The sequence below is a fragment of the Ornithorhynchus anatinus genome, chromosome X2 (genome assembly GCF_004115215.2).
Source record: "Ornithorhynchus anatinus isolate Pmale09 chromosome X2, mOrnAna1.pri.v4, whole genome shotgun sequence".
NCBI lineage: Eukaryota > Metazoa > Chordata > Mammalia > Monotremata > Ornithorhynchidae > Ornithorhynchus > Ornithorhynchus anatinus.
In genome coordinates, this window is record NC_041750.1 from 8,873,043 (window position 1) to 8,897,126 (window position 24,084).

Here is a 24,084-nt window from a genome sequence, read left to right on the forward strand (position 1 = left end):
GTTGGGCAGGACCCCCATGGCAATGGGGGATCCTAACTCCACCCCTGGGGGTGGACTCACTGAAAAATAGGGGAGGTAACAGGATTTGCTGTTACGGTAACTCCCTGCATGTCCGTCCCCCGTCCCTTCCCCGCTCCCCCACCCCACACCAGGGGTGGGATTGGTTAGGGTGAAGTGAAAAGGTATGGAGAATGACCTTAGCATTAACAGAGAAATCTTCGAAAGATCTGGAACTCAGCCTCCCGCCTGTTTCTCAGTTCCAGATAAGCTTCGTCCTTCACTGTTCCTCAAGAGCTGTACAGGCTCTGATTTACCACCCCTCTCGACTCCCATCCCATTTCATGGCTCTCAGAGTCTTAATAGCTTGTGCTGTTTGGGGGGGGGGGAGGGGGAGTGCATACTACCCAGCTCCTCAGCCCCCTCTTTGGATAAGAGGGGCTCCTAGTGGATGCAGGGACCCCTACGAGCCACCATCCCTGCCCAACCCCTAGTGCGGTGGGGGTGGGGGTGGGGGGGTAAAGAGAAGGTCCTAACCACTTAGCTTAACTGGGTCTTTCTACTCAAAAGAGCAGAGTTAAAGTAAATATGGGGAGCTGGTTTTAGGAGACAGAGATGCCCTCTCCAGGAGATCAAGCAGGGTCAAAAGGCCAGAGAGAGAGAGAGAGGAAGAATGACCCTGGGGAGAGGGAGAGGATATTCCACTCACTCACTTCCACCACTCTGACCCTTTGGACAGAGATCAACTGTCCAGAGGAAGTTTCCAAACTGGACCCTGGCTCCCCCATGCCCTTTTAAGCCATTAGAGCCTTGCATGCTACTAGCCCTCTGTCCCCAGGAGAGGCTTACCACAACCCCCCTCCCAATCTCCCCAAGCAGGCAGACATAGCTCCATGAGGAGAATTAAGATAGGAGGAGGGCAATCCCTGAGGATGAGAGCCCCCTAAAGAGACAAGGCATTGTGTTCTGGGGCTAGGCAGACACATCCAGCATATATGTGTGTGAGTGTGTTGTGGGGGTGGGGGGCAGTGATTGAATAAGGTGCTTGTGCCTTAGATGATTTCACACTCTTCATCCTAAGATGTAGCTTTGGGAATGGAAAGGGATTGGGAGGGGACGGGGACAGTGAAAATCAAGGAATAAGGTGCAACATGAATGAATCTGAGGCCTTCCTGAGCAGATCAAGGAAGTGCACCAGGACACAGTGGGCCCGGCCTATGGGCATCGAGGGCCAGGGGTGGGGAAGACTTCTGCCTCAGGCTGTCACCCCAGGTCTCTGTTGGCCATTGGAAGGGAGGAGAGAGACATGGAAGTGCTGTTCCACTCATCCTCATTGGCCCCAGAAAAGTGGAGTGTGACATGGGAAAGGTACAGATGTGGGAAGACCACGCCAAGACAGTCAGGTTTTCCTGGAATTGGGAAAGGACTCAGACTGGGGGAGCAGAGTGAAGGGCAGAGATTTAAGTAGGGTCAAGTTGGGAGCTCCCCCAACTAGGTGAAACCTGGCAGGAGAATGCAGTGACTCGATAATGACTGGTTAAATTGAGAAAACAGTTTAAAGTTTGGAGTTCTCCTTAGGGTCATGAGCGAGGAAAGGATGAAAAGCCACAAAAGGGAATAGGGGGGTGCTCCTAGGGGGCAGGTGGGCGATCCTTGGCAGCCCTGGCCTATTCCCTACCCCAAGATAATTCTAACTCTACAGGAATGCAGATTTAGGGGAGTGTACGGGGCAACGTCGCCCCCTGGCGGCCATTTGCGTAACCCCAGGGCACCTCCCACTCACCTAGCAAACCTCTACCGCTGGTCCTCCTAACCAACCCCACCCAGGAACTTCCATCCACACGGGTTCCCCCTAGAACGTTTCCCTCCGTCCTGAACCCACCATTCACCTTGCCAAACCCACCCCAGTAAGGGTCACTAGATCCAGTGCAGCTGCAGGTCTGGGGTTTTATTCTGGGGTAACGGGCTGCCCCATCTCCCCCTGGGATTCACTGTCCTAAGACAGACAGCTGCCTACAGCCACTCACTTGTTCTTTCCCCTACCTCTTCCCCCCAAAGCCCGTTGGCAGCCAGTTTCCTCTGCTCGACAACCCCGCTACAGGAACGTGGTTCCTCTGGCCAGTGTCAGGCAGTTAACTGCTCCTTCCCGAGAGAACCCCAGACCCTGCATTCCCAGCTTAGAGAGGCCTGATCCTCCAGCCCCCACCAAAATCTCAAACCCCATGTTGGGGCCAGTCAGCCCAGCCGCGTGGGTGGCGCTCCAGGCTCTGCCGGCTCAGGCAGTCGGCCCAGGGCGGGGCCTTCTCTCCCAGCCAAGCAGGTTCACTCAGGTGGGTGGCAGGGCCAGGAAGCGCCAGGGCAGTAGCTGGGTCCTCCAGGCCTCCTAATAAAAACCACAGAAAGATAAGCTAGAGCTCAGGCCGGGACAAGACAACCATGATCCCTACCCAATCAACGGCATCTCTGGAGTGGCTAACCAAGTGCAGACCGCTGTGCTAAGCCCTGACCCCTCTGCTTTTTGCCTTTCTCTGGTTAAGGTGTTGAGTGGTCTCAACAAGTGCTGCAATGATGGTGCCCCCATTGAGGTGTGATGACTGGGGTATCCGAGAGCGTCCCCGGAGTCCACAGGCCCAATGGTACATGCGTGACACCACAAACGCATGATCCAGCCCTCCACCCTGCCGAGCAGTGAGGTGGGTGCTTGTTGAGGGGTCAGGCCAGGAATATCTGGCCACACCCAGATTTTCAGCTCAACCATCAAGGTGGCCATTGCCCGGGGGCCTAGGAGGGAGAGCATACCGAGGGAAGGCATGCACAGTCTTTGAGAGGCAACGGATTCTGTTCCCCTGTTCTACCTGGGTCCTAAAGGGAGAACCTGGCCTCTCCACCATCCCACACATACCTCAAAGCAGCTCAGGCACCTGATCAAGAGCTGGGATGTAAGGAGCTGAGCAACGATTATGATTATTAATGTGCCAAGCACTGTAGTAAGCACTAGGGCAGATACAAAATAACCAGGTCGGACACAGTGCCTGTCCCACATGGGGTGCACAGACTAAGTAGGAGGGAGATCAGGTATGGAATTCCCATTTTAGGGATTGAGAATCTGAGGCCCAGAGAAGTGACTTGCCCAGACTCACACAGCAGGCAAGTGACACTGCCAGAATTAGAACTCGGGTCCTCTGGATCCCAGGCCCGGGCTCTTTCCACTAGGCTACGCTGCTTGGCAGCTGGTGCAGTGGGACTAGTCTGGGTCGGGGAGGCAGAGGACCCAGATTCTAGTCCCGGCTCTGCCATCTGCCTGCTGGGGAACTTTGGGCAAGTCACTCGGCTTCTTCACACCTCAGGAACCCCCATCTGCAAAATGGGATAATAATCCCTGCCTTTCCCTATCTCAACAGGGACGTTGCGAGAACAGGGTGGAAAGAAAAGCGCTGTTTGAAATCAAGGTTAATTTTTCTACCGACGGCGAGTCCCATGGGGGACAGGGACTGCGCTTCCGGCTGATGATCGTGTATCTACGCCAGCGCTCAGCAGATAGTGCTGAAAAAATACCACCATTATTATTATATAAGCAGGGAGCCTGATACAAAAACAGTTACTGGAACGGGCAGCCCAGAGTTGAGTAGAAAGGTAAAACTACTCCTTGCCAGGGCACGCTGCTGGAAGTGGGCGGGGAGCAGTGATGAATGAAAAGGAGAGAGGAAAGCCTCAGGTTTAAATCCCTTCCTGGGTGAGGCCCTTTGACTCAGAGGGGCTTGGGAAACTGCTTTCTATGCAAAGATTCCCCTGCAAGGCATGAAGGAGGGTGGGAGAACAGGGCAGGCAGAAGGGGTAACTACCTGGTTGAGAGGAGGCATTGTTGGAAACCCAAACAAAGTGCAGGAAGCACGGGGCTGTTATGTGCCAGCTGCGCCAAAGACTGATCCAGTTGGCTCTGCGGGGAGAGCACGGTGGAGAGAATTGGGCAAGAGGTGGTACAAGGACTTGGCCCTCCCTCATGAGGTTCCAGTCCAGCAAGCCAACAATGCTGCCCCACCCTACCCCCAACCCCCGCCTCAGATGGCTCCCCAGAGCACACAGGACGACCCCTACCCTCCCCGTCTGGGGCTGCCCACACCCAGGCCACCCTGCTCTTCCTTCCTAGACACCCTCCACTGCAGGTGGGGCTGTAGCACTGTCGTGAGGAGACAAGTCCTGCTAGGTGCCCATCAGACCAAGGGCAGTAGGCAACATGCACAAGTGGCAGGAAAGGGAAGGACTGGACCTAAGGCAGGCTCCCTTGACCCCAGGGAAGACTGGAAACCCCGAGCCTGAGGAGAAGAGAGTGTGGCCCTCGCTCCTAGGCCCTCGCAGAACCCAGACCAGAGTCCTGCCTCTAAGAAAGTTTTGCCAACAGCTGTCTCTGACTAGCATCTGGCCCAAAGGAAGCTCTCCCCGCTCTCCACCCCACCGGTGGACCCCATGTTCGGCAGTCCTAGACGTCAAAACTCGCAGAGCCCATTCTCAGCCGACCCATTCAATCTTCCCATCCCAGTTACATTTCCCATTTCACCGTGAGGAAGCCAAAACATGTGGGGGCTCACCTGGTGAGTCAGGGACCAGAACCCCTGCAGCCTAAAGGATGGGAGCTCCGGGAGCCCGAGAGGAGTCGGGCGATAGGTCCCTGGCAATCTAGCCTAGAGAGAGGGCCACCAAACTCAGTCGGGCGGGGCCTCAGCAGCCTGGGCCCCCGCCGCCTCCACCCCCTGTCCAAGGCCCAGGGCCCAGGTCCTCTAGGGCCAGTGACCCCATTCCACACTCCAGGAAAACACACTAATGAGAAGCTGGAGCCGGGGCCAGGAATGTGCTTATAGGATGGGGGAGAGGGTGCCAGGCTCCATGGGAGAGGGAGTCTGGGGATAGGGTAGGGTAAGGCCGCCTGCTGCAAGGCAGTGGAGATAGGAATGATCTTTTGGGGCAGGGAATAAAGGTGGAATGAAGTCACCATACAAAAATCTGCATTTACAAGCTCCTTTTTGGACTACAGACCAGTGGTTCTCTAAAGAGTATTTTTCCGGTTGTGCTACTGCGGCCACAGCACTTTACGTGGCTGCACCTTGAACGACAAGTGGTTTGAAGGTGAAGGTATCTGGGCATATAGGAACCTAATAAACTACGTGAAAAAATGGTCAGACACTTTATTATCTAGATTACTTGGTCGCAGGCCAAAACCACGTTATCTGACGGATGCACCTGAGAACCACTGCTCTAGACAGAGGAGCAACAGCCATTCCCCACTCTCACCCCGAGCTCCCCTCAACTGCTGCCTCCCAATCAGCAGCTCATGCCCCACCCAAAGTTGGTCAGTCAGCTACGAGGCCTTTCCAATCTCTTCCTCCAGCAAAGGTACGGCGCCTCCTAGGTCCCTCTGCCTGACTGACCCCCTACGGCACCAATGGGGCTGCCATCCCTGCCTCATGAATTGCCCTCCCACCCACCCCCAGAGGCCTTCCTGTAGGCAAGCCCTGAATGACTGCAAGCAACTTAAGGCCCTCCAGTGGGGGGGCTGGGTTGACTTTCCTTCGACAGGGAGCGACAGGGAGCTCGTGTGATGACCGAGGAAATGGGTCTTCCCCGATTCCATGCTCCCATCCCTTCCCCCAAATGACCCTGCCGCTAGGGCAATGCTGGGAAGAATGCAATCCTGTCCATTTGACTACACCCCATGGCCGGAGAATCTGAGGGAAGGGGCAAGGAGGAACCTTCCCTAACTTGATAGAATCCCTTTTGGGACCTTTTAAGAACAGATATCCTCTGGGGTCTAGATTTTATGCATGTTTTAATTTGGGGAGGGGGAGAAGTATGGAAACAAAAATGGAATCGTGAAGAGATGCCCTCTCAAATCTGTGTTCACATAAAATAGAAAACCACTTGATCATTTGTAAAAAGGAACTGGCGACAAATAAGATTAAAAATAACTGATCCCCACCCCCCCATAAAAAAACAAACTTCAAATCATAGACACATCCAGATTGGCTTTCTAGTGAGCTATGTCCTGATCCCAACCAAAGAATTAAACTAGACACACAGCAGTCTTACAGCTTCAGCGACCAGCGATGTTCGAAATAAAGGAATGAGATGGAACGAGTTGTTAAAAAAATAAAATCTCCACAGCCCGCGAGTCGTGGACAGATGCAAATTAAAACTTCCAACAGCACAATGTACATTCCAAGTCAGGCCCTAGAGCCAGGCCAGGCTTAATTGTTATCCTCGGGGAGAATAACATCTGTACATCTGGCCAGGACACCCCACCCTGAATTCTCCTCCTCCTCCTCCCCTGGACCACTGTTCTCCTTCCTCGTTCACCCTGCCCAAGATCTGGGGGCCCTAGGAGAAACTGGAGGGATAGTGTTCGTGAGGGGGGAGAACCAGAGAGACAGGGACCTTAAAATACATTAAGATTTGTTTGAAAAATAAAAGGAATATACTTCAATATTACACTTTCTTTAAAAAAAAAAAAAAGGCATTCCAAAAAGTATGTACACACAGGGGGAGTGGGGAATGAGTTGAGGACATGGGGTGGGACCGACTGACCGACCGACCGATCCCAGCCCTGCTGCAGGAGGGGAAGATGGGGATGAAGGCTCTCCAGCCCTCCAACACTGTCCATCTGCACCCACCAATCAATGAGTACCAAGTGGACCCCCACCTTTTTGCCCCCAAATAGTGTTTTGGTTTTTTGGTTGTCTGTTTTGATAAAAATTCATTCAAGTCATTAGCCAGGTCTCTTCCCATCCTCCCTACCCCACCTTTCCACTTCTCCCCAGTCTGTGTCCCAGCTCACTGTTGCGCTCCTGCCGACAGGAAAAAGAACCTTTGCACCGAGCATGATCGAGGAATCTCACTAACTAGAAACAAGGATGCAATGCTTTCCTTCCCACAATCCTAGCTTCCTCCTCGCTTCCCAGCCCAGGGCTTCTTCAGAGAAGGCTGAGGATGGAAAGGCAAGAACCCAAACTGAAAAGCTCCATCATGCAAAAGACACGGGGGGAAGGGCCACGTAATGGTACCGGGGAGGACAGAGGAACTGAGCAACTCCCGCAAGAAGCCCCTGGATCCAGGGTGGAGTGGAAAGGGAGCAACTGTTTCTGGGAAGGGCTTTGAGGGCACAGGGCACAGCTCTGACCCTGCTCCTTCCCAGGGTATGCTCCACCACAGCCACCCTTGCCTTGGGATGGATTTTACAAAAAATAATGTAAAAAGAGAGCCATGACAATCTCTCACTCACTCTCCTTTTCCCAGGAGGTCAGTTGGTTCTGTTCTTTTCTTATGTGAATATAATTTCTATATCTATAGAGCTGGGTCCTCTCTCATCCATGAGAGAGAGAAAGAGAGAGAGAGAGATAGAGAGAGACAGCACGTGATCAAGCACAAGAGCAAGGGTGTCTTTAGAGTTTCGAACCTGCCGACGTAGTCTCTTTTTGCTTTTTTCACCCCCTCCCTCACAGCCACCTTCAGCTCCAGACTGAGAAAGCTGAGAGGGAACAGAGGCAGAGTCGAGGGAGAAGATCGGGGGATCAGGGAGCCCCGTAGAGTGAAAGTGCTCTCCCGACTCACCTAACGAGGTGCCAACCTCAGTTTCTGACCTATCAGCTCTCTTTCGCCCCGGGAAAGAGAGTTTGGAAGAAAAAAGAAGGGCTCAGGGCTGCTGTGTGGGAACTCGGTGAGGGGAGGAAGAGGCGGGCACGGAAGACTCTAAAAAAATTAAAAAGAAAGTTAAAGATGGGTGACACTCGCCAAAGGGTAGCGTGAGATGGAAGAGTAGGGGAGCAGGGCCAGGCCGGGTGGGGGAGGAGATTACTGGAGGCCTTCCGCAGAGGTGCCGGCGTCTCCGTCATGGCTGCCCGTCTCGAAGCCGTGCTCCACGCCCATGATATCCGGCTCCATCTCGCCAGTGTCGTTGATGAAAGTCGTATACGTGTCGCCCTTGGCCATCATCAGTTTCAACTTGGGGATCCAGCTCTTGCGCACAACCCGACGGGCGTTGGTGCACATGTCAGCCGCGATGGCATTCATCTCACTTTCCTTGAAGTTTGGGGCAAAGTTCTGGCAGTAGACTGGTGGAGTGGGAGGAAGGGAAGTGTTGAGTACCCAGGCCAGCTCTCTGCTTGGCCTCCCCACTCACACCCAAGCCCCAGTCCCTTCAAAAAGGGGGGGTTGGGGCCCCTTGGCAGAGAGAGGGGGAGTGCCTGGCCTAAGACCACTCGGGCAGTCAGCAGGGAAAGGTCTTTCCCTCCAGTGGGGCTCTTCCCAGTGCCACAAAAGCCCCTTACCAGCCCCGGGACACTCCCCGCCCCCCCACTACTTACACTTAACAGCATGGAGTACTCTGCTGTCCAAGGGCTTCCGGCTGGGGTCATTGGTGGAGGAGCGGATGCCGGTGCCACAGCTGTTGGCCAGGGTGTTCCTGGAAGGGTGGGTGTGGGAGGAGGGACAGAGGGAGGAACATCAAAAGCCTGAATTCCTGGGGCCTCAACCCCCAAGGTGTGTGTGTTTGTGGGTGGGAGCTGGAGCGGGGGGGGGGGGGGGGAGGCTGAGAAATGGTCCCCGCCCAGGGGCTCGCTGGGCTCGCCCAAGAGTCGGGTCTTGACCCCCTCCCCCGCCAAAGTGGGGTGCCCGGAAGCGAGAGGAGGATGACCGGGGAGAGACAGGGGGAGAAGGGAAAAGCCGACTCCTGCCGGGCCTCACCGATCGAAGAAGGATGCAAGGAGCCGCCGGAGTAACACTTTATGCCGTGTGCCTGCACTGACGTGACAATTCATGAGCTGGGCCCGGGTGATGTACACGTTGGTGCCTAGGAGGGGAGAGGAGCAGAATGAGCGGAGGCCAGTCCGCCCCCTCTGTTGACATCCCCCTCACCGCACAGGGAATCAGGAGGGAGACAGCTGGATTTGGGGAGGGGGAGAAGGAAAGGAAGGGGCCCCCAGCAATATGTGGTGGGGCAGTCCTGTCCCCTACAATGAGAAGGAAAGTGCCTGGGCCAGGCCTTTCCTCCTGGGCCAGCCTAGAGGGGTTCCTGAGGACCCCAGGGTGGCCAGTCATCCATCCATGCCACGCCAGGCCAGATATCTTCAAGCCCTTTCCCCTGGGACTTTCTCCCCATTAGACAAATGGAGAAACCGAAGCTCAGAGATGGAAGAAAAGAGAGAGAAAGAGAGAGAGAGAGAGAGAGAGAATGTGTGTGCGTGTGCATGTGTCCCCACTGCGGGGTCACACCGCATCAACGTCAGCAGCAGCAGCTAAGACTACTGGCAACCAGCTCTCAATTACCCACAGCAATGGGAGCAGAGAGAATTTGGTTAGGTGAGAGCCAAAGAGAATCAAAGCTTTCTTTTGGCCTCAAGTTCCAACCTTCTCCCCGGCTGGACTTTGAGCAGAACTGCTCCAGGAGCAAAACTGGCCGGTTTAGCATTTCGCTTTCCTGCCCCTCCCCGGCCCACCCTCGGAGAGCCACAGAATGGCTCGAAGGCCGCGGGGCCTCAGGACGACCATCGACCAACTGAGTGATCGGTCCCGGAATAATGGCTGGTTTAGCCAAGAGAGAGGCCGAAAGGGAACTCAAAGAGTCTTGCCTCCTGGGCCCCAGGCCCTCCCCAAGGCCCAGAGGGCCCATCCCTAGGTCAGGCCTACCCCTACCTGTCACGAGCTCCAGTTTCTCAGCGGGGTCACCCTCGTCGTACAGCTTGGGGTGGCAGCGGTTGCCAATCTGGTTGATGAGCTCGGCCGGCAGCGAGGCCAAGTCCTGCCGCACTCGGATGCGGTTGCGGGACTCAGAGGCCACTTGCTCCGGCAGGGCCTCCACCTTCTCAGCTGGTGGGAGAGGGGGAAGGAGCGGGTGAGCAGCAGGGTGGGGGGAGCCTACACCAGGCTGAGGAAGGGGAAGACGGAGTGCCCATTCCCACCAAAAATCCGGGCCAACGGGCCGACTCTTCCCCACCGGCCAGGCCAGTCTGGGGGAGACAACTCAAGGTCCCCCCCCACGAAGGCCCGGAAGACTTGGGTCTCCTACCTTCCAATAAGCTTCCTGCTAGCCCTGGCCATCTGGCTCCACTGGAAGCCCAGATCTCCAATCCGCCTCCACCGAGGCCCAGGGGCTCCTGGATTTGGGGCACCGTCAGCTGGTGACCCCTCCTCCTCACCCCATCCCTGGGGTAATGCTCACCTGTCTGGCCTACATTCATCATGCTGTACATGGTGTACATGTTGCATATCTGTCGGTACTGCTCATCAGAGCCCTCCTCCCCTGCGTCCTCCTCCTCGTCTTCCTCGTTGTGGTAGGAGCTGGGGCTGTCACTGGTGTAGGCGCTGGATGTCCCAGGGCTGGTCCGGTCTGACGTGCTGGGCCCGCTCACCACACCTGCCCCTCCCGCCGCCCCCTGCTGCTGCTGCTGCGGGGGTGGCGGCTGCTGCTGCTGCTGTTGCTGTGGTTGCTGCTGCTGCTGCTGCTGCTGCTGCTGCTGCTGCTGCCGGTTCCCTCCCAGGTCCTGACTGGAGAACTTGGCTATTTTGCGGCTGCCGTTGCTGTTGCCACCGCCGCCCTCCTTCTGGCCACTGTCCCACAGCCGCTTGGCCACCGGCGTGCACTGGACCGAGTCCGACTCCTGCTGTTCCGTCTTGACCCGGGACACCAGGGGCAGGGGAGTATTGCAGGCAGGCCAGGTGGAGGTCTGAGCCACCGGGCTCTGGGGCTCCGATGACGGCGTCTCCTCGGCGTGCAGCCCCTGCGAGTCACAGCTGGGCGAGCTCACCTTGAGAAAGAACTCGGTCCCCTTCTCCATGATCTCCTGGATCTGGAGGAAGCCGGCTGTGTACATGAGAAGAAACTGGTCCCCCACATTCATGCTCAGCCGGCCCGTGTAACAGAAACTGAGGATCTGCTGGAAGGACTGGGGCTGCACGGCGGCCGGCAGCTCTACCACGGCACTCTTACTGTTGTTGAAAAGGTCCCGGAAGTAGGAGCTGCTGGCAGCCAGCACGGCACGGTGGGCCTTGAAGGCATGGCCCTTCACCACCACCGACACGTCACAGTAAAGGCCCTGCAGCCGTTGCTCATTGAGGCACTCGAGGATGCTGTTGCCAAAGTTGGGGATCTCCATCTGCAGGGTCTGAGCCATGGTGGCTGGGCTGTCTGCAGAGGGGCGGGGGGAAGGGGGTGTGGGAAAGAGAAAAGGAGAAAGGAAGAGTTCAAGTCGGGGAGGGGGAGAAGAGAAGGGGAAGGAAGAGGGAGTGAAGAAAGCAGCCTTACCGCCGGGATCCCCTGCCCTCCCTCCCTGCCACCCAGAGCCTTTGCTCCGCACGTCCCCCACGTCTGTGGGGCTGTGAGAAACTCAAGCTGCGGCAGCAGGAGGCCTTCACTGGTTTCAAACACTGGGACGGCTCCGGTTGTGGCTGGACTCTGGATGACCCGGGCAGTGGTACACCCCCTTCACTGCCAGATCTGTTGGGCTTGAGTCCTGCTCAAAGGCCTACTGAAATCCTATCTCCTTCAAGAAGCCTTCCCTGATTAACCTCTCCTCAGCCTATTCTCCCTCCCTTGTCGCCTAGGCGCTTGGGTCTGTACCACTTAAGCACTTCGATACTCACCCCACCCCAACAGTACGTCTCCTTACACTCTGCCACTTCCCCTATTTTACCATCAGTCTTCCCCCGCTAGACTGTAAGCTCCTTGAGGGCAGGGATCGCATCTACCAACTCTGTTGTACTGTACTCTAAGTGCTTAGTACAGTGCTCTGCACACAGTAAGTACTCAATAAACACCACTGCTTGACTCTCAGCTTTGTCTCTGATATTGTTTTTGGGCTTCCATTGTTTTCAACTCTCCCAGTGTGTCTGACACCAAACCCCTGCCCCTCTTAGTCTTTGATTCTGAGCCCCTGAAGGGTCAGGGACTGGGTTTAATTCTCTCCTGTGTTTTTTTCCCAGGGTTTACTATAGCGTCTTGCACGGAGTTGATGCTGAATACTACTTCTACTACAGTTTGCCCATAGCCCCAGCCACCAGAGGCTACGTCCCAGGCTATCAAAGCGCTTTACATAAATTCTCTCACTTGTTCTCATGTTTGGGGAACCAAGACGAAAACAAGGAGCACCTCTCTCTCTGGGTTACAGGGAAGAAGGGCCCAGAGAGGGAAAAACTTGTTCCTGGTCTCACACTGAGGCAGAGGTAAAGATGAGAACCAAAGAACCGGGCCTCTCAGCCCAGTATCCATCCCCTAGGCTTTACTGCCTCCTTCATCCAGTCGATCAGTGTTATTTACTGAGCTCTTACCGAGAGCGGAGCACTGTACTAGGAGCTTGGGAAAATACAATAGAGTCAGTAGACTCAATCCCTGCCCTCAAGGACCCGACATCATACCACCCTGAAAAGCAGGCACGCCATAAATTTTTCCCCACCCAGAGTCACAGATTAACGTACTGTGAGAGGAAAGAGACTAGAATCTCCTCACTTGGAGGCAGGGGCTGGCTGGGAAAGAGAGAAATTCATGAGGAAAATAGACAAAGGGAGATGATCCCAGCAGGCCACATGGAGCCCAGAGGTCTGGCAGCTGGAGAAAGTGGTTCAGGGAGGAGGGCAGAGATAGGAGTTCCTCCGAGTCCACCTCTCCCACATTCCTTTGGGAAAACCCAGGAAGAGACAGGACAGGATTGGGGATGGGAGCGGAGAGGATGGCTGGGGAACTCAGCCAAAGTCTTCCCCATCTCCCTGGCCTCTGCGTTGACATTGCCACCAGGAGTGGAGTTCCCATCGAAATCAGGAAGAAATGATGCGGTACCTGATGCCAAATAACAGATATCCACGACTCTAGAAATGGAAGCAAGTTGGGAGAGGACTTCAGTGTCCCTTCTCCCTCAGACCTCATATTCTGGTTCAGCTGCTTTCTTCAGGCCCTCCTCTGCCAGCTCCATCCAAGTAAGGTGGGGCCCTGTCCTGACTGCCCTGATGGGAGGGGAAGTTTCCTTCGTTTCCTAGGAGCAACTTTGGGACGGATCAGGACCAGGTGATAGGAGAGGGAAGCTCGGTGCTGTTGCTAGCTCCAATATGCTACCAAGGAGATTCAGTGTTCAGGGGGTTCCCATCCTGATTATAGGCTTGGAGGATCTAAGAAACAAAGTGCTGAGGCTTTTTGTGATCTTGGCCAAGCCAGAGGCTTAGGAGGTGGAAGGGAAAGAGCTCCTGCCCACCCACGCTGCCTGGAAATGCCTGGCATGGGGTGCTGGAGAGAAGATGAGAATCGGCAGCATTTACTGAGCACCTGTGTACAGAGCACTGTACGTGGTACTTGGGAGCATTCCATAGAAGTAGAAGACACAGTCTCTGCCCTCGAGGAGCTTGTGGGGAGACAGGCAGATACAAGTAGAATGCATGCAGTAGGGAAAACAGACACGACTAGGAACAGTATAAGCAAAAAAATACAGTAAAAGTGGTAGAATTAACCAATATACATATGAGTTCTCTGGGTAAATGATGGGGTGACCTGGGAAGGGAGGTGGGAATTAGTTAAGGAAAAGATCCCGGAGGTATTTTGTAGAAGGGCTTTGAAGGTCGGGAGGGATACGGTGTGGTGTGGGAAGGAGTAAAGTAAGGTTGGGAAGAGAGCTGTATTTCTGAATTAGACTGTGAGCCCATTGTTGGGTAGTAATTGTCTCTATCTGTTGCCGAATTGTACTTTCCAAGCGCTTAGTACAGTGCTCTGCACACAGTAAGCACTCAATAAATACGACTGAATGAATTAATTCTTTCATTTTAAAAAGTCTTTTAATTGGCCCAGGAACTGGAAAATGTTCCTGTTACCTTTGAGCACCCACCTCCCCCAAATAAACCATGGTAAAAATCAAATTGGGGGTGAGGGGGAGAGATCTTAGAGTTTCTCCTTGTTCCACAGACAGGAGACTTCTGTTCAATCCCATTTCCCTCTACCTCTTCTCCCCCAAACAATCAATCAATGGTATTCGAGAGCTTACTGTGTGGGGAGCACTGTGCAAAGCACTTCCGAGTTGGTAGACACTATCCTTGACCTCAAGGAGCTTACAGTCCAGTGGGGGAGACAGAAATTAAATTACATATAGGGGAAATGGCAGAGTGCAAGGATATATACAAAAGTGCTGTAGGAGTGGGGTGAGTATCAAAGTAAGGGGTGCCCAAGTGCATAAGCGACCACAGAGGCAAAAGGCGAATAGAATGGCGAGACGAGGAGTTAGGTAGGGAAGGCTTTCTGGAGGAGATATGATTTCAGTAGGGCTTTGAATATGGGGAGAGTGGTGGCCTGTCGGATATTAGGAAGGAAGAAGTTCCAGGCAGAGGGGAGGGGGTGAGCAAGGGCTCGTCTCCAAGAGATGAGAGCAAGGCACAGTATTCCCTATTATCCCCGAGACCTTGAAGTTTTCTGCTCTCCTTTGAGATTGCCCACCCAATCTTCCATCTTGCTCCCTTACTGGGTGGAGGCTTGAAGTGGGGAAGGCAGGGAAGGGGCCGGGGAGAAGGGTCAAGGGCGCGTTTCCGGCAGGACCCAGCAACAGGGCCAGCAGAAGAGGTAAGCAGGGTTGATGGGGGAGAGCGGTGGGGGCCGGGGCAGTTAGAACCTGTCTCCTGGAGTGAATTCCAAAGGCTATTAAGGGAGCCTCCCAGGTAGGATAGCTATAACCTTCCTGCACAGCCAACCTAGATTGCACTGTTTTACTGAGCATGGAGACGGAGGCCAGGGACCGGATCCAGGCTGAGCTGAAGAAGTGACAGGAGGCTTAACATTAGGGTTGACTGGGTGGATGATAGCAAATGTAGGGCTCAGGAGGGCTAGGCTGGGAGGACCCAGCTGAGCAAAGAGAGGCTTTTGGGGCCAAATATCATCCCAGGCCTACGGGCTGAAGACAAGAAACGCCCTAAGGTGAGAGGGGAAGTGAGGCTGGAGGGGAGGACTCACCATGGCAGCACCAGGGGAAGGCAGAAACTCCTCCCTAAAACAACCTCATTACGGAGAAGGGTCCGGCTGCTTGCCAGCTACCCGGACTGATGCTCTCGAGAAGCCCAGTGAACTCTGAATCTCCCTCTTGGCCCCTGCTTCTACAAGTAGGGGCTAAACGACAGAGTGCTAATTGGGCTTATGAAATAGATTCTGTGGGTGTCCTGTCATGCTGCCTATTAGGGAGAAACTCAAGAGGAGGGATTTGCTACCCAAACAGAGAACACCTCTCCAGGCCCATCAGTTGCCCCTCTCTGGTGTCAGTTTCCTTGTGTCACCACTTGATGGATGCAAATGACTAGTCCTCACCCTAATGTACCATGATGCTAGGGTTCTCTGGGCCTCTTGGGAGTGATGCTTATCCCGCCTCGCCACACCACCTGTGACATGATACATCCTCTGTACCCCAAAGCCACCCCCCGACTAAATGCCACGGATCCAGGAGGAATGATGACGCTGCTGCTTCTCATTGCTCAGAGTTTCTGTGGACCCTAGGGCCCAAAATGATTTTAGGTCTGCCTCCCCCTCTAGAGTGTAAACCCCCTGGGGACAGGGAATGTGACACACCTTTGTTCTGTACTTCCCAAGCACCTAGTACAGCTAGAATTTTGCAGCTTAAATCCAGCCCATCCAACCAGGGCCAAGACCTGGGCCCACAGTACCCACCAGGCCCAGAAGTGGGCCAGGGTCTTATTTCCAGGGCAGGCCACCACTCATGTGGAGAATTTTTGTTCATGTACAGTGACTCCCACCACCCCCCCCCCCAATCAAAGACTGCTGGGACATACCATCCTGCTGCAGAATTACCAGCGGGGGCCTTCAGGAGACGGGGGATCAGACTACTGTAAAGAGGGGAACCAGCATGTGTGCCAGCCCCTCACAGGACCCCCAATCCAAAAAAGGGGGATGTTTCAAGGGATGAGGGGAATATATCTCAAACAGGGCTAGCCAAGAAGGGCTTTGGCTTGGCCTGAACCAGCCCCACAGGCTCAAGAGCTAGGGACTGACCTGAACGCCTGTCGTATTCCAACTGGAGAAGCTTGAGTCAAAGGTCAGAGCCAGAATAATAATAATAATAATGTTGGTATTTGTTAAGCACTTACTTTGTGCAGAGTACTGTTCTAAGCGCTGGGGTAGATACACGGTAATCAGGTTGTCCCATGTGAGGCTCACAGTTAATCCCCATTTTACAGATGAGGTAACTGAGGCACCAAGAAGTTAAGTGACTTGGCCACAGTCACACAGAAGACAGACTTCATTGGCTGGAGGGGCTGGGATCCCAACCAAATGGTCCCTGGGACATGCAGCCACCCCTGGAGAGGCGGTTTGGCTGATGGTGAATAGTGGCTCTCATGGGGACCGGGGTGAGGCTGACAAAACCAAGTTGCTGGATGAAAGTGGTTTTTGCTAGGCTCAGCACAACCAGACGGAAAAGCCAACACAGCACACTGGGCTCCCATATGAGGCCCAAACAGGCCTCTTTCCTATTGGGCACACATCCTCTTAGCCTGCTTTATATCCCTTCCCAGGAATCCCGGGGTTAAATAACAAGGAACCCTGGAGAGGAGAGGGGGGCGGGTGTCTGAATCGAGCTTTGGCCCGACTCAACCCGGCCGACAGTTTCCTCTTGAGGAACAGCCCTCCCGAAACTCTGAATATCTCCCAGTACACCTTTGAACTAGCAACGCAAGGAAGAACCTCTGGCTCCCGCCTCATCCCTCCCTCAGGGCACCGCATCCCACTTCTTAGAAGAACATAAGCAACATCATCATTGAGTCAGACTAATGGTCCAACCAGCCCAGTATCCGGTCTCCGGCAGTGACACCGAAGAATGCTGAGGGGAATGGTGTCATGGCTGCCCTCCTGCCACCCCAGACGCCTTTAAAGACAACTGCTTTTCTCCTCCCACTCCAACCCCAGCCTCGGCTAGAACCAAAACTGCAACTTGGTCATACCCTGACCCTGTCTCCTGGTATCACTGCAGTCCAGATTCAGCCAGCTGTCCCATCTCTTCACAAATATGTCAAGCCACTCTCCCACAGTTTTTTTGGTTGCTGTTTTTTAATGGCATTTGTTAAGCTTATGCCAAGCACTGTTCTAAGCGCTGGAGGAGGTACAAGTTTATCAGGTTGGACAAAGTCCCTGTCCCACATTGGGGCTCTCAGTCTAAGTAAAAGGGAGAACAGTTGAGAAAAACCCACCACCCTTCTGCTTTACAGCAGGCTGATGACCCCAGGTACGGAGGTTCACCACAGCAGAACCTCATCTCTCTACTGGGAGCCACGGGAGGGCCCCTGTTATCCTTGACCAAGGCTGAACAACTGTCTGATCGGCCTGAAACTTGAGAATATCCAATACATCTTCCCCAGAGTAGCTCTCACTGGGGCACTTGGGTCGGAGGGCTTCGAGCGGCCTTGGTTACCCCAGCCCAAGTCCCCTGGACTTGAATGCTCAGGGTCTGGACCGTGAGCATTGGAGAACTCCCTTGGGGCCCTTTTCACCTCTGCACTGTGTGCATACAGAGAGTTCTGGTACCCATTGCAGAAGTGGTTCCACTGCTGAGTTGCCATGGAGAATGGAGAGCAACTGAGGCAGGAGGTGGGAAATGGAACCAGCCCCGAGAACTGCGGGGAGAAAGTGAGAGGCGGTACTGGGCCGGAACCCCAGAGGGGCTCACTCATTCTCTGTGCCCTTCCCTGACTCCCGAAGGACTCCCCACTCCATCCGTAAGAGCAAGCCAGCCCAACTCCCTGCTGCTGGCCGGGGCCTTCCTGTCCAGAATGTAAGCTCCAGCATCACACCAGAGGCACCTTCCACTGCCGTGCAATTACTATTCTCCCCACATCAACAGGACCCAACTCTCAGTCGCAGAGGAAGATGGTGCCAGACCCTCTGATTCCAAGGTGGGCCCTCTAAAAGAGGAAACCCCAACAGCGATTCCTGCTCAAGTCCCAAGGAAACCAGGACAGTACCCACAGAAGGAGGAGAGCTTTCAGCCATCAGCTCACCGCTTCACCAAACCGAATGGAACCCAAAACCCCAGAGCCAGCCTCAAATGTCAACTGGTGCCAAGCCCCTACCAGGGACGGCTGGAGAGAAAGAGGTCCACAGAGATCCCAGGAGTTGGCAGGCTGAGAATGACTGTGCTCTTTCCATTCTTTCCTCTCGGTCCCCACCCCCCGACTCCATCTTCTATCCCACAGGGCTGGCATCAGACCCCCCCCCCTTTTTTTTTTTTATCAACACCTCTCCCACTCTCGGGACTTGGGAAATGCCGAATCTTAATAAGGCAAGTTCCTGCAGGGAGAAGAAGTCTGATCGGAAGACTGGGTCACCCTAGAATATCCAAATCGTCGATCTCTTGTAGAGCTCAGCTGATGTGGGGAGACAGTTCAAAGGAGGACCTGGATGACAGTTTTACCCGAGACCCACAGTGAACAGACTAGGGTCATAAAGTCATAGGAGAAGCACCATGAGTGAGCTCATTAAACTGGGAAGGACTTGTGCCTGTCGTGCCTACCGGGCATTTGGCTTCCTCTTGGGACTCTAGGATCCCAAAGCACCTCATAGACAACACTTCATTAACACTGTCACAATCAGTCTAGAAAGGAAGTGGGGAATATGACATTTTATGCTGTCATTACCCAGCAAGCAAAACCAGGGCCCAGAGGGTAAAGCCAATACCCTCAGAACAAGTAGCATCATCTCAGCTGGATGCTACAACTAAGAACAGCAGCCCTGAGTTTCTGTGGTTCCTCCTGCCATGTTTACTTTCCCCCCCACAACCACACTCCAGCCCAGATGGAGCCAGAAGATCTTCTCTCTGCCCCACGGTAGAGCTCTGTGTGGGGCAGCCTGGCTCATGGATTCCAAGCCTAGGAGATGACAGAGAGCCAGCATAAATCTGAACCTGGGGTTAGACTGAGTTCTCAGGATTCCTGGACATCTCAACCTCATTCTGCATTATCAATGGTATTTACTGAGTGTTTACTGTGTGCAGAACACTGCATTAAGCACCTGGGAGAGTCATATACAACAGAGTTGGTAGGCACGTTCCCTGCCCACAATGAGCTTGGGGGACGGAGCAGGGGGGAGACATACCTAACTCCCTCACTCCATTCAGTGGGGTGAGGGACCTTGGCACTGTTGACTGTTGTGGACAGCACGATCTCCCCCCAGGCCCAACATTCACAAAAATACCACAGTGTGTGGTAGCACTGCCCAGAAGTGAATCTAAACCCACCTCTAATTCAGCCTGGCATCACATCCGATGTGGCTCAGACTCTTTGGTTCAGGGCCAGTATTGGGTGGGACAAGCCCCATATTTCCGTTCCATGCAGGGCTCCACTGGAAAGAGGCTAAGCTACCTTCCCTCAGATTAGCAGCGTGGCTTAGTGGAAAGGGCTTGGGAGTCAGAGGTGGTGGGTTCTAATCCTGGCTCTGCCATTTATCAGCTGTGTAACTCTGGGCAAGTCACTTAACATCTCTGTGCCTTAGTTACCTCATCTGTAAAATGGGGATTAAGACTGTGAGCCCCACGTGGGACAACCTGATTACCTGGTATCTACCCCAGCGCTTAGAACATAGTAAGCGCTTAACAAATGCCATAATTATTATTAGTCTCCAGCTTCCCAGCTGAGCGGTGGATCTCTGAGGGAGGTTCTCGCCCCTCCTTCTACTATGGGCAAAGCTTCCCCTCTAGCCCGGAAGAATCTTTTTGCCCTACTATCTCAGATTGCTAGAGTCCCACTCCTGGGCTTCCAACTCAGTGGCCAGGAGCCACTGGAGGGCAAGCGAGGGGTAAGACCTGAGATGACCTCTGGCAGAAGGCAGACCTGAAGTAACCATGCCCAGCTCTGCTCAAGGGACAATTTCCCAAAGGAAGGAGTGCTCTATGCTGCACCATCTGGCCTCTCATCTGGCCCCAGCCAATACCACCCTAAGAAGCCATCCCAGACGGACTAAGCTACTTGCTTCAGGACAACAGAATCTGAATCCACAAGGTTTCTAGGAACCTGGCTCTCCCCTCCTTCCAGGCTCTGTTAGCCCTACCCCAGGAGGAAAAGGGAGGTCTCTTTCCCTGCACCCCTCAAAGAGAATCCCAGGAAGCCCTGGGCAGCTTGTGATCGAGTGAAGGGTGGAAGGATTTTTCATCAAGGTTCCATGCCTTTGGGGGAAGCCATGCTTGCTTCTGTTCATTACTTCCCAGCTTCATCACCATGTGGTTAATCCACAGACTGCCTGCTTGGCTTTAGCAAGTGTACCTTAGCCTAGAGGACAGGTGAGAAAACAGGATGAAGGTTAACTCTGCTGGCCAGAGTGTTTTTCTCTGAAAACAGCAAGTCCAAGCACCAGATTTAGAATGTCTGAGGTCCTTCAGAAGCTTTTGGAATTAGATTGGTAAAAGTCACAGGTAGGGACAGGGGCTTAAACAGAAAGGAGGTGGCACTGCCAAAGCAATGGATGGGGAAGATGTCAACAAAAGACAGTTTCTTCTTCCTCGGGCTTTTGGCTTGCGAGGTAGCAGAGCTTATGTTGGGGAGATCTGGAATACTGCTTAACCAAAGATCTTGACTGAGGCCCTGTGAAAATCACTTTCCCTCTTTCCCCAACTCATCCAACCCAAAAAGAGGAGACAAGATGTATGCCTGCTGAAAGGGGAAACAGAGAGGAGGCAGGCTGTCAGTCCTTAAGACCTGAACAAGAAGAAGCTGCTAAGAGGCCAGGGCAGAAGGAAGAACTTTGACTCAAGGATGCACGGACTGAGACTGGTTAAAGCCAGTGGAGACTGGGGGTCAAGGGCGAGTGGGTGGCAGCCCCGTGTCCTAAATGATGAAGGGATTTGGAACAACCTGACGGTGCGGTCACTTCCCACCCCTGTTTAGACCCAGGCCAGGATTGCCCATCGGAACCCACGTCTGGAGAGATTGTTCCTAGGAGCTCTATACTGGGATCTGTCAGTTCCTGAGTAGGAAGGGAAAAGGGCCAAATTGGCTGCCCTGAGAATTGGCATGTCCTCTTTACCTTCAGGGCACCGAGCCAGTGGCACAGTTTTCTTTTGCTCCTGTAATCTCTTGGACATAGCTAGCTAGGTGATGTGCTTGCCTCCCTACCGCCCACGCCTATTGAATTACCTGCCCCAACTCTCCCCTAAAAGGGAAATGGAAAGGAGGGAGCTAAGACCCCATCTGACAAATCCAGCCTAAGACGAGCAGGGATCCCCAAGCCTCCTCTGGGGCTGGGGCCCGCTAAGCCTGGAGACCCATCAATTCCACCTGGCTAGAGGAGGGTAGAGCTAAACCCTATCAACAACTCACAGGGGTTGCACTTGGATCTGTGACCTTTGGACAGTTGATATTCGCCCCACTCCCAACCCCACAGTACTCGTGTACATATCTTTAAATTATATATTATAAATTTCTTATTCATATTAATGTCTGTCTCCCTCTCTAGACCGTAAGTGCGTTGCGGACAGGGAACGTGTCTGCTAATTCTGTTGTATTGCGCTTTCCCAAGCACTTTGCGCACAATAAGCTTGATTGATTGTGGAGCTGACTTGCAGTCAGTGAAGCCTGAGATGGTAGGGAGGCTCTGAATTGCATTACTAACTGGCTTGCCACATCCTGGGGTCAGATCTTCTAGCAGACTCTCCAGGGCTCCGGCTCGGAAGAGTACCCCCACCTCCCAAGTAGATAAAGGGCCCTGGCATTTTCTTCTCATTTGAGGGGGGCTTAGGGAATCACCCCTTCCCCTTATTATAGACTGCAACAGCTCACCAGGGGAAGTTTCCACAGGCTCCTCCCAACCCTGCCACCCCCTACATCCCCAAACTCCCCAAAGGGGATTGAGGCCCTAACACTGCAAGAACATGAGCCTCTTTCATGTAGCGCCCACCAGCCTTGCCACCACCCCCACAGAAAACAAAATGCTCATGCTAGGTGTTTCAGGCTGTTTCCAGTTCTGCCCACACACCCGCCCACCCGCAACAGCAACACAACAGACACCAAAACGGAAAAGAAAATAAACCATCCTAGGGAACAGGGGATTAGTGTGGGCACCAGAGGCAAAAGCAGGTTGGGGGTGGGGTGGGGAGGAATCTGAAAATTTTAGGAAGACTAAGGAAAAGGCAAATGAGTGTTCTAAGGAACAGAGGCAGTAAAAGGCCTGTCCTGCTCCTGTATGACCTGTTTCATCCAATTCACCACCTTTTCTTCCCTCAGAACCGCTGAAGATCTTTTTAAGTGTCAATAGGCATTCCTGCTGGCTCCACTGCAAGCTCTAATCCCACAAACTCTTCTCCTCTCCAGCGTGCACACACAGTCAACCATCCAATATGTAAGACAGATCTGGCTGTATGGGCCCCAGTGTAGGGACCTGACTCCAAATCCCAACAAAGGCCTATCATGTAAATTAATCCCAGGGCAGTTCCCAGGTCACTGTAACCCCCTCCCTCCCCCGCAACCACCACCACCACCACCACCACCACCCACACACACACACACCCCCAAATGGTGACATCCTTTCCATCCAATACTTTGATTTTCTGTCTCTCTTCCCTCAAATTTAAGACACCAAATCCACACCACACAAAGAAGTTATTACAAAGGGGAGGTAATCACCTCATCCCATCCCCCAACCAAAAAAAGGGCAGCCCTGATTGACAACCCCCTACCTACTCCTGGGCAAACACAGCTGCCCAGAAACCCCATGTAGTTAAGAAATAACCCTGGCAACCCCCCCCCTCCCCCGCCGCTTCCCACCTCCAGGGCTTCCAGGGAGTGAAAGAAGTTTACTTTAACAGGGCTACAGCCCCTCCCCTGGGCCTTATTTGCAGGAGGAGGAGGGGTGGGTAAGGACAGCAAGGGGGGAGTAGGGGTGGGCAGGAATGAGCACAGTGGGCATACAGTGCTCTGCACACAGTAAGCACTCCATAAATACCATTGATGACATGACAGGGAACAGAAGGGGAAACAATTTTGTTTCACCTCCCTTGCCCACACGTCCCCTCCACATACACACCACCACCACCACCACCACAGGAGGACGATTCTCTCGAAGGACTAAGAGAAGAAGCAGCAGAGGCGTAAACACTTGAGATTTACGGGGGGGGGGGGTGGGGGCACGGGGGAAGAGGTAGTGGAAGGCTGGGAAGAGAGGGTTGCAACTTTCTGTCCTCTCCTCCCCTTACGATTCCAAGGAGAAAGTTTCCCAGACAGGGAGGGGAGAAGCGGTGGTGAGGGTGTAGTTAAAGGAGGCTTGAGTTGGGGTGGGGAAGAGAAGGGCTCTCCAAATTGCAGGTCCACGGAAGGGGAAGGGGGGAGGAAGAAGCCCACTGCTCTCCCTAATTGTGGGGAGGAAGCAGCAGGGGGAGGCTTGAGGGCGGTTAGTGGCGCGAGAGATTTCACCCCGGCTGGCGGGACCCCTCCAGAAGCCCTGCAGGAAAGAGACCCAGCTCGCCTAGTAGCCCCTAGAAAAGGGTCAATACGGCTATTCCCCAAACCCACCAGGAGAAACTTTCCCGGGCGGGTGGGAGAGGCCGGGGCAGGGATGACCGAGGCAGGGTGGAGGGTCTGTGAGGGAGAACCTCGTCAAAGTTTCCCCAATTCTGGGGGGAGGACAGAGTCCACTCCAGGAAGGGGAAGGGGGGGACCCCCAATTTGGGGGGGATGGAGGTTCGTCCAAGTTCCCCTGGGTTGAAGGTGGGGGGGATTGGGAGTAGGGGGGCCTACAGTGTGTGGGGGGAGCGAGAGAAGGACGGAGTCTCTTCTCCCCCACCCCACCCCCCGCCAGGTCAAGGGAGCTACTGGCCTGGGGGGGGGGGGAGGGGGGGCCCTCTCCTGGAGGGATGCGGGGACCCCGGGGCGACATGCTCACCTGGCCACAGGATGTGTGCGTGTACGGGGAGGGGGTTCTCAGCGGCGGGGCTCGGGCTCCCGCGCCTGGCTCTCTTGCTGCCCGGCCGCCGGCCCGCGCCTCACTCCCTCAGCAGCAGCCGCGGCGGCCATTCATTGTCGGCCCAGGCCGCCTCAGCCGAGCTCAGAGCGCCCGATGACGGAGGAGGCGGTAGACCGGCCGTTGCTGGCCCGGGG

General features: G+C 54.3%; 1 protein-coding gene across 1 annotated transcript; it reads right to left on the reverse strand.

Moving 5' to 3' along the window:
• Positions 1 to 3,162: 3,162 nt before the first annotated feature.
• Positions 3,163 to 24,006, reverse strand: NACC1 (nucleus accumbens associated 1). Its single transcript, XM_029052702.1, has 6 exons — positions 23,870 to 24,006; positions 10,202 to 11,167; positions 9,676 to 9,849; positions 8,728 to 8,833; positions 8,349 to 8,446; positions 3,163 to 8,096 (listed from the first exon to the last, which is right to left on the reverse strand). The coding sequence occupies exons 2-6, from the start codon at positions 11,151 to 11,153 to the stop codon at positions 7,837 to 7,839; spliced, it is 1,590 nt and encodes a 529-aa protein (XP_028908535.1). The 5' UTR covers positions 11,154 to 11,167; positions 23,870 to 24,006; the 3' UTR covers positions 3,163 to 7,836.
• Between the last annotated feature and the right edge of the window lie 78 nt (positions 24,007 to 24,084).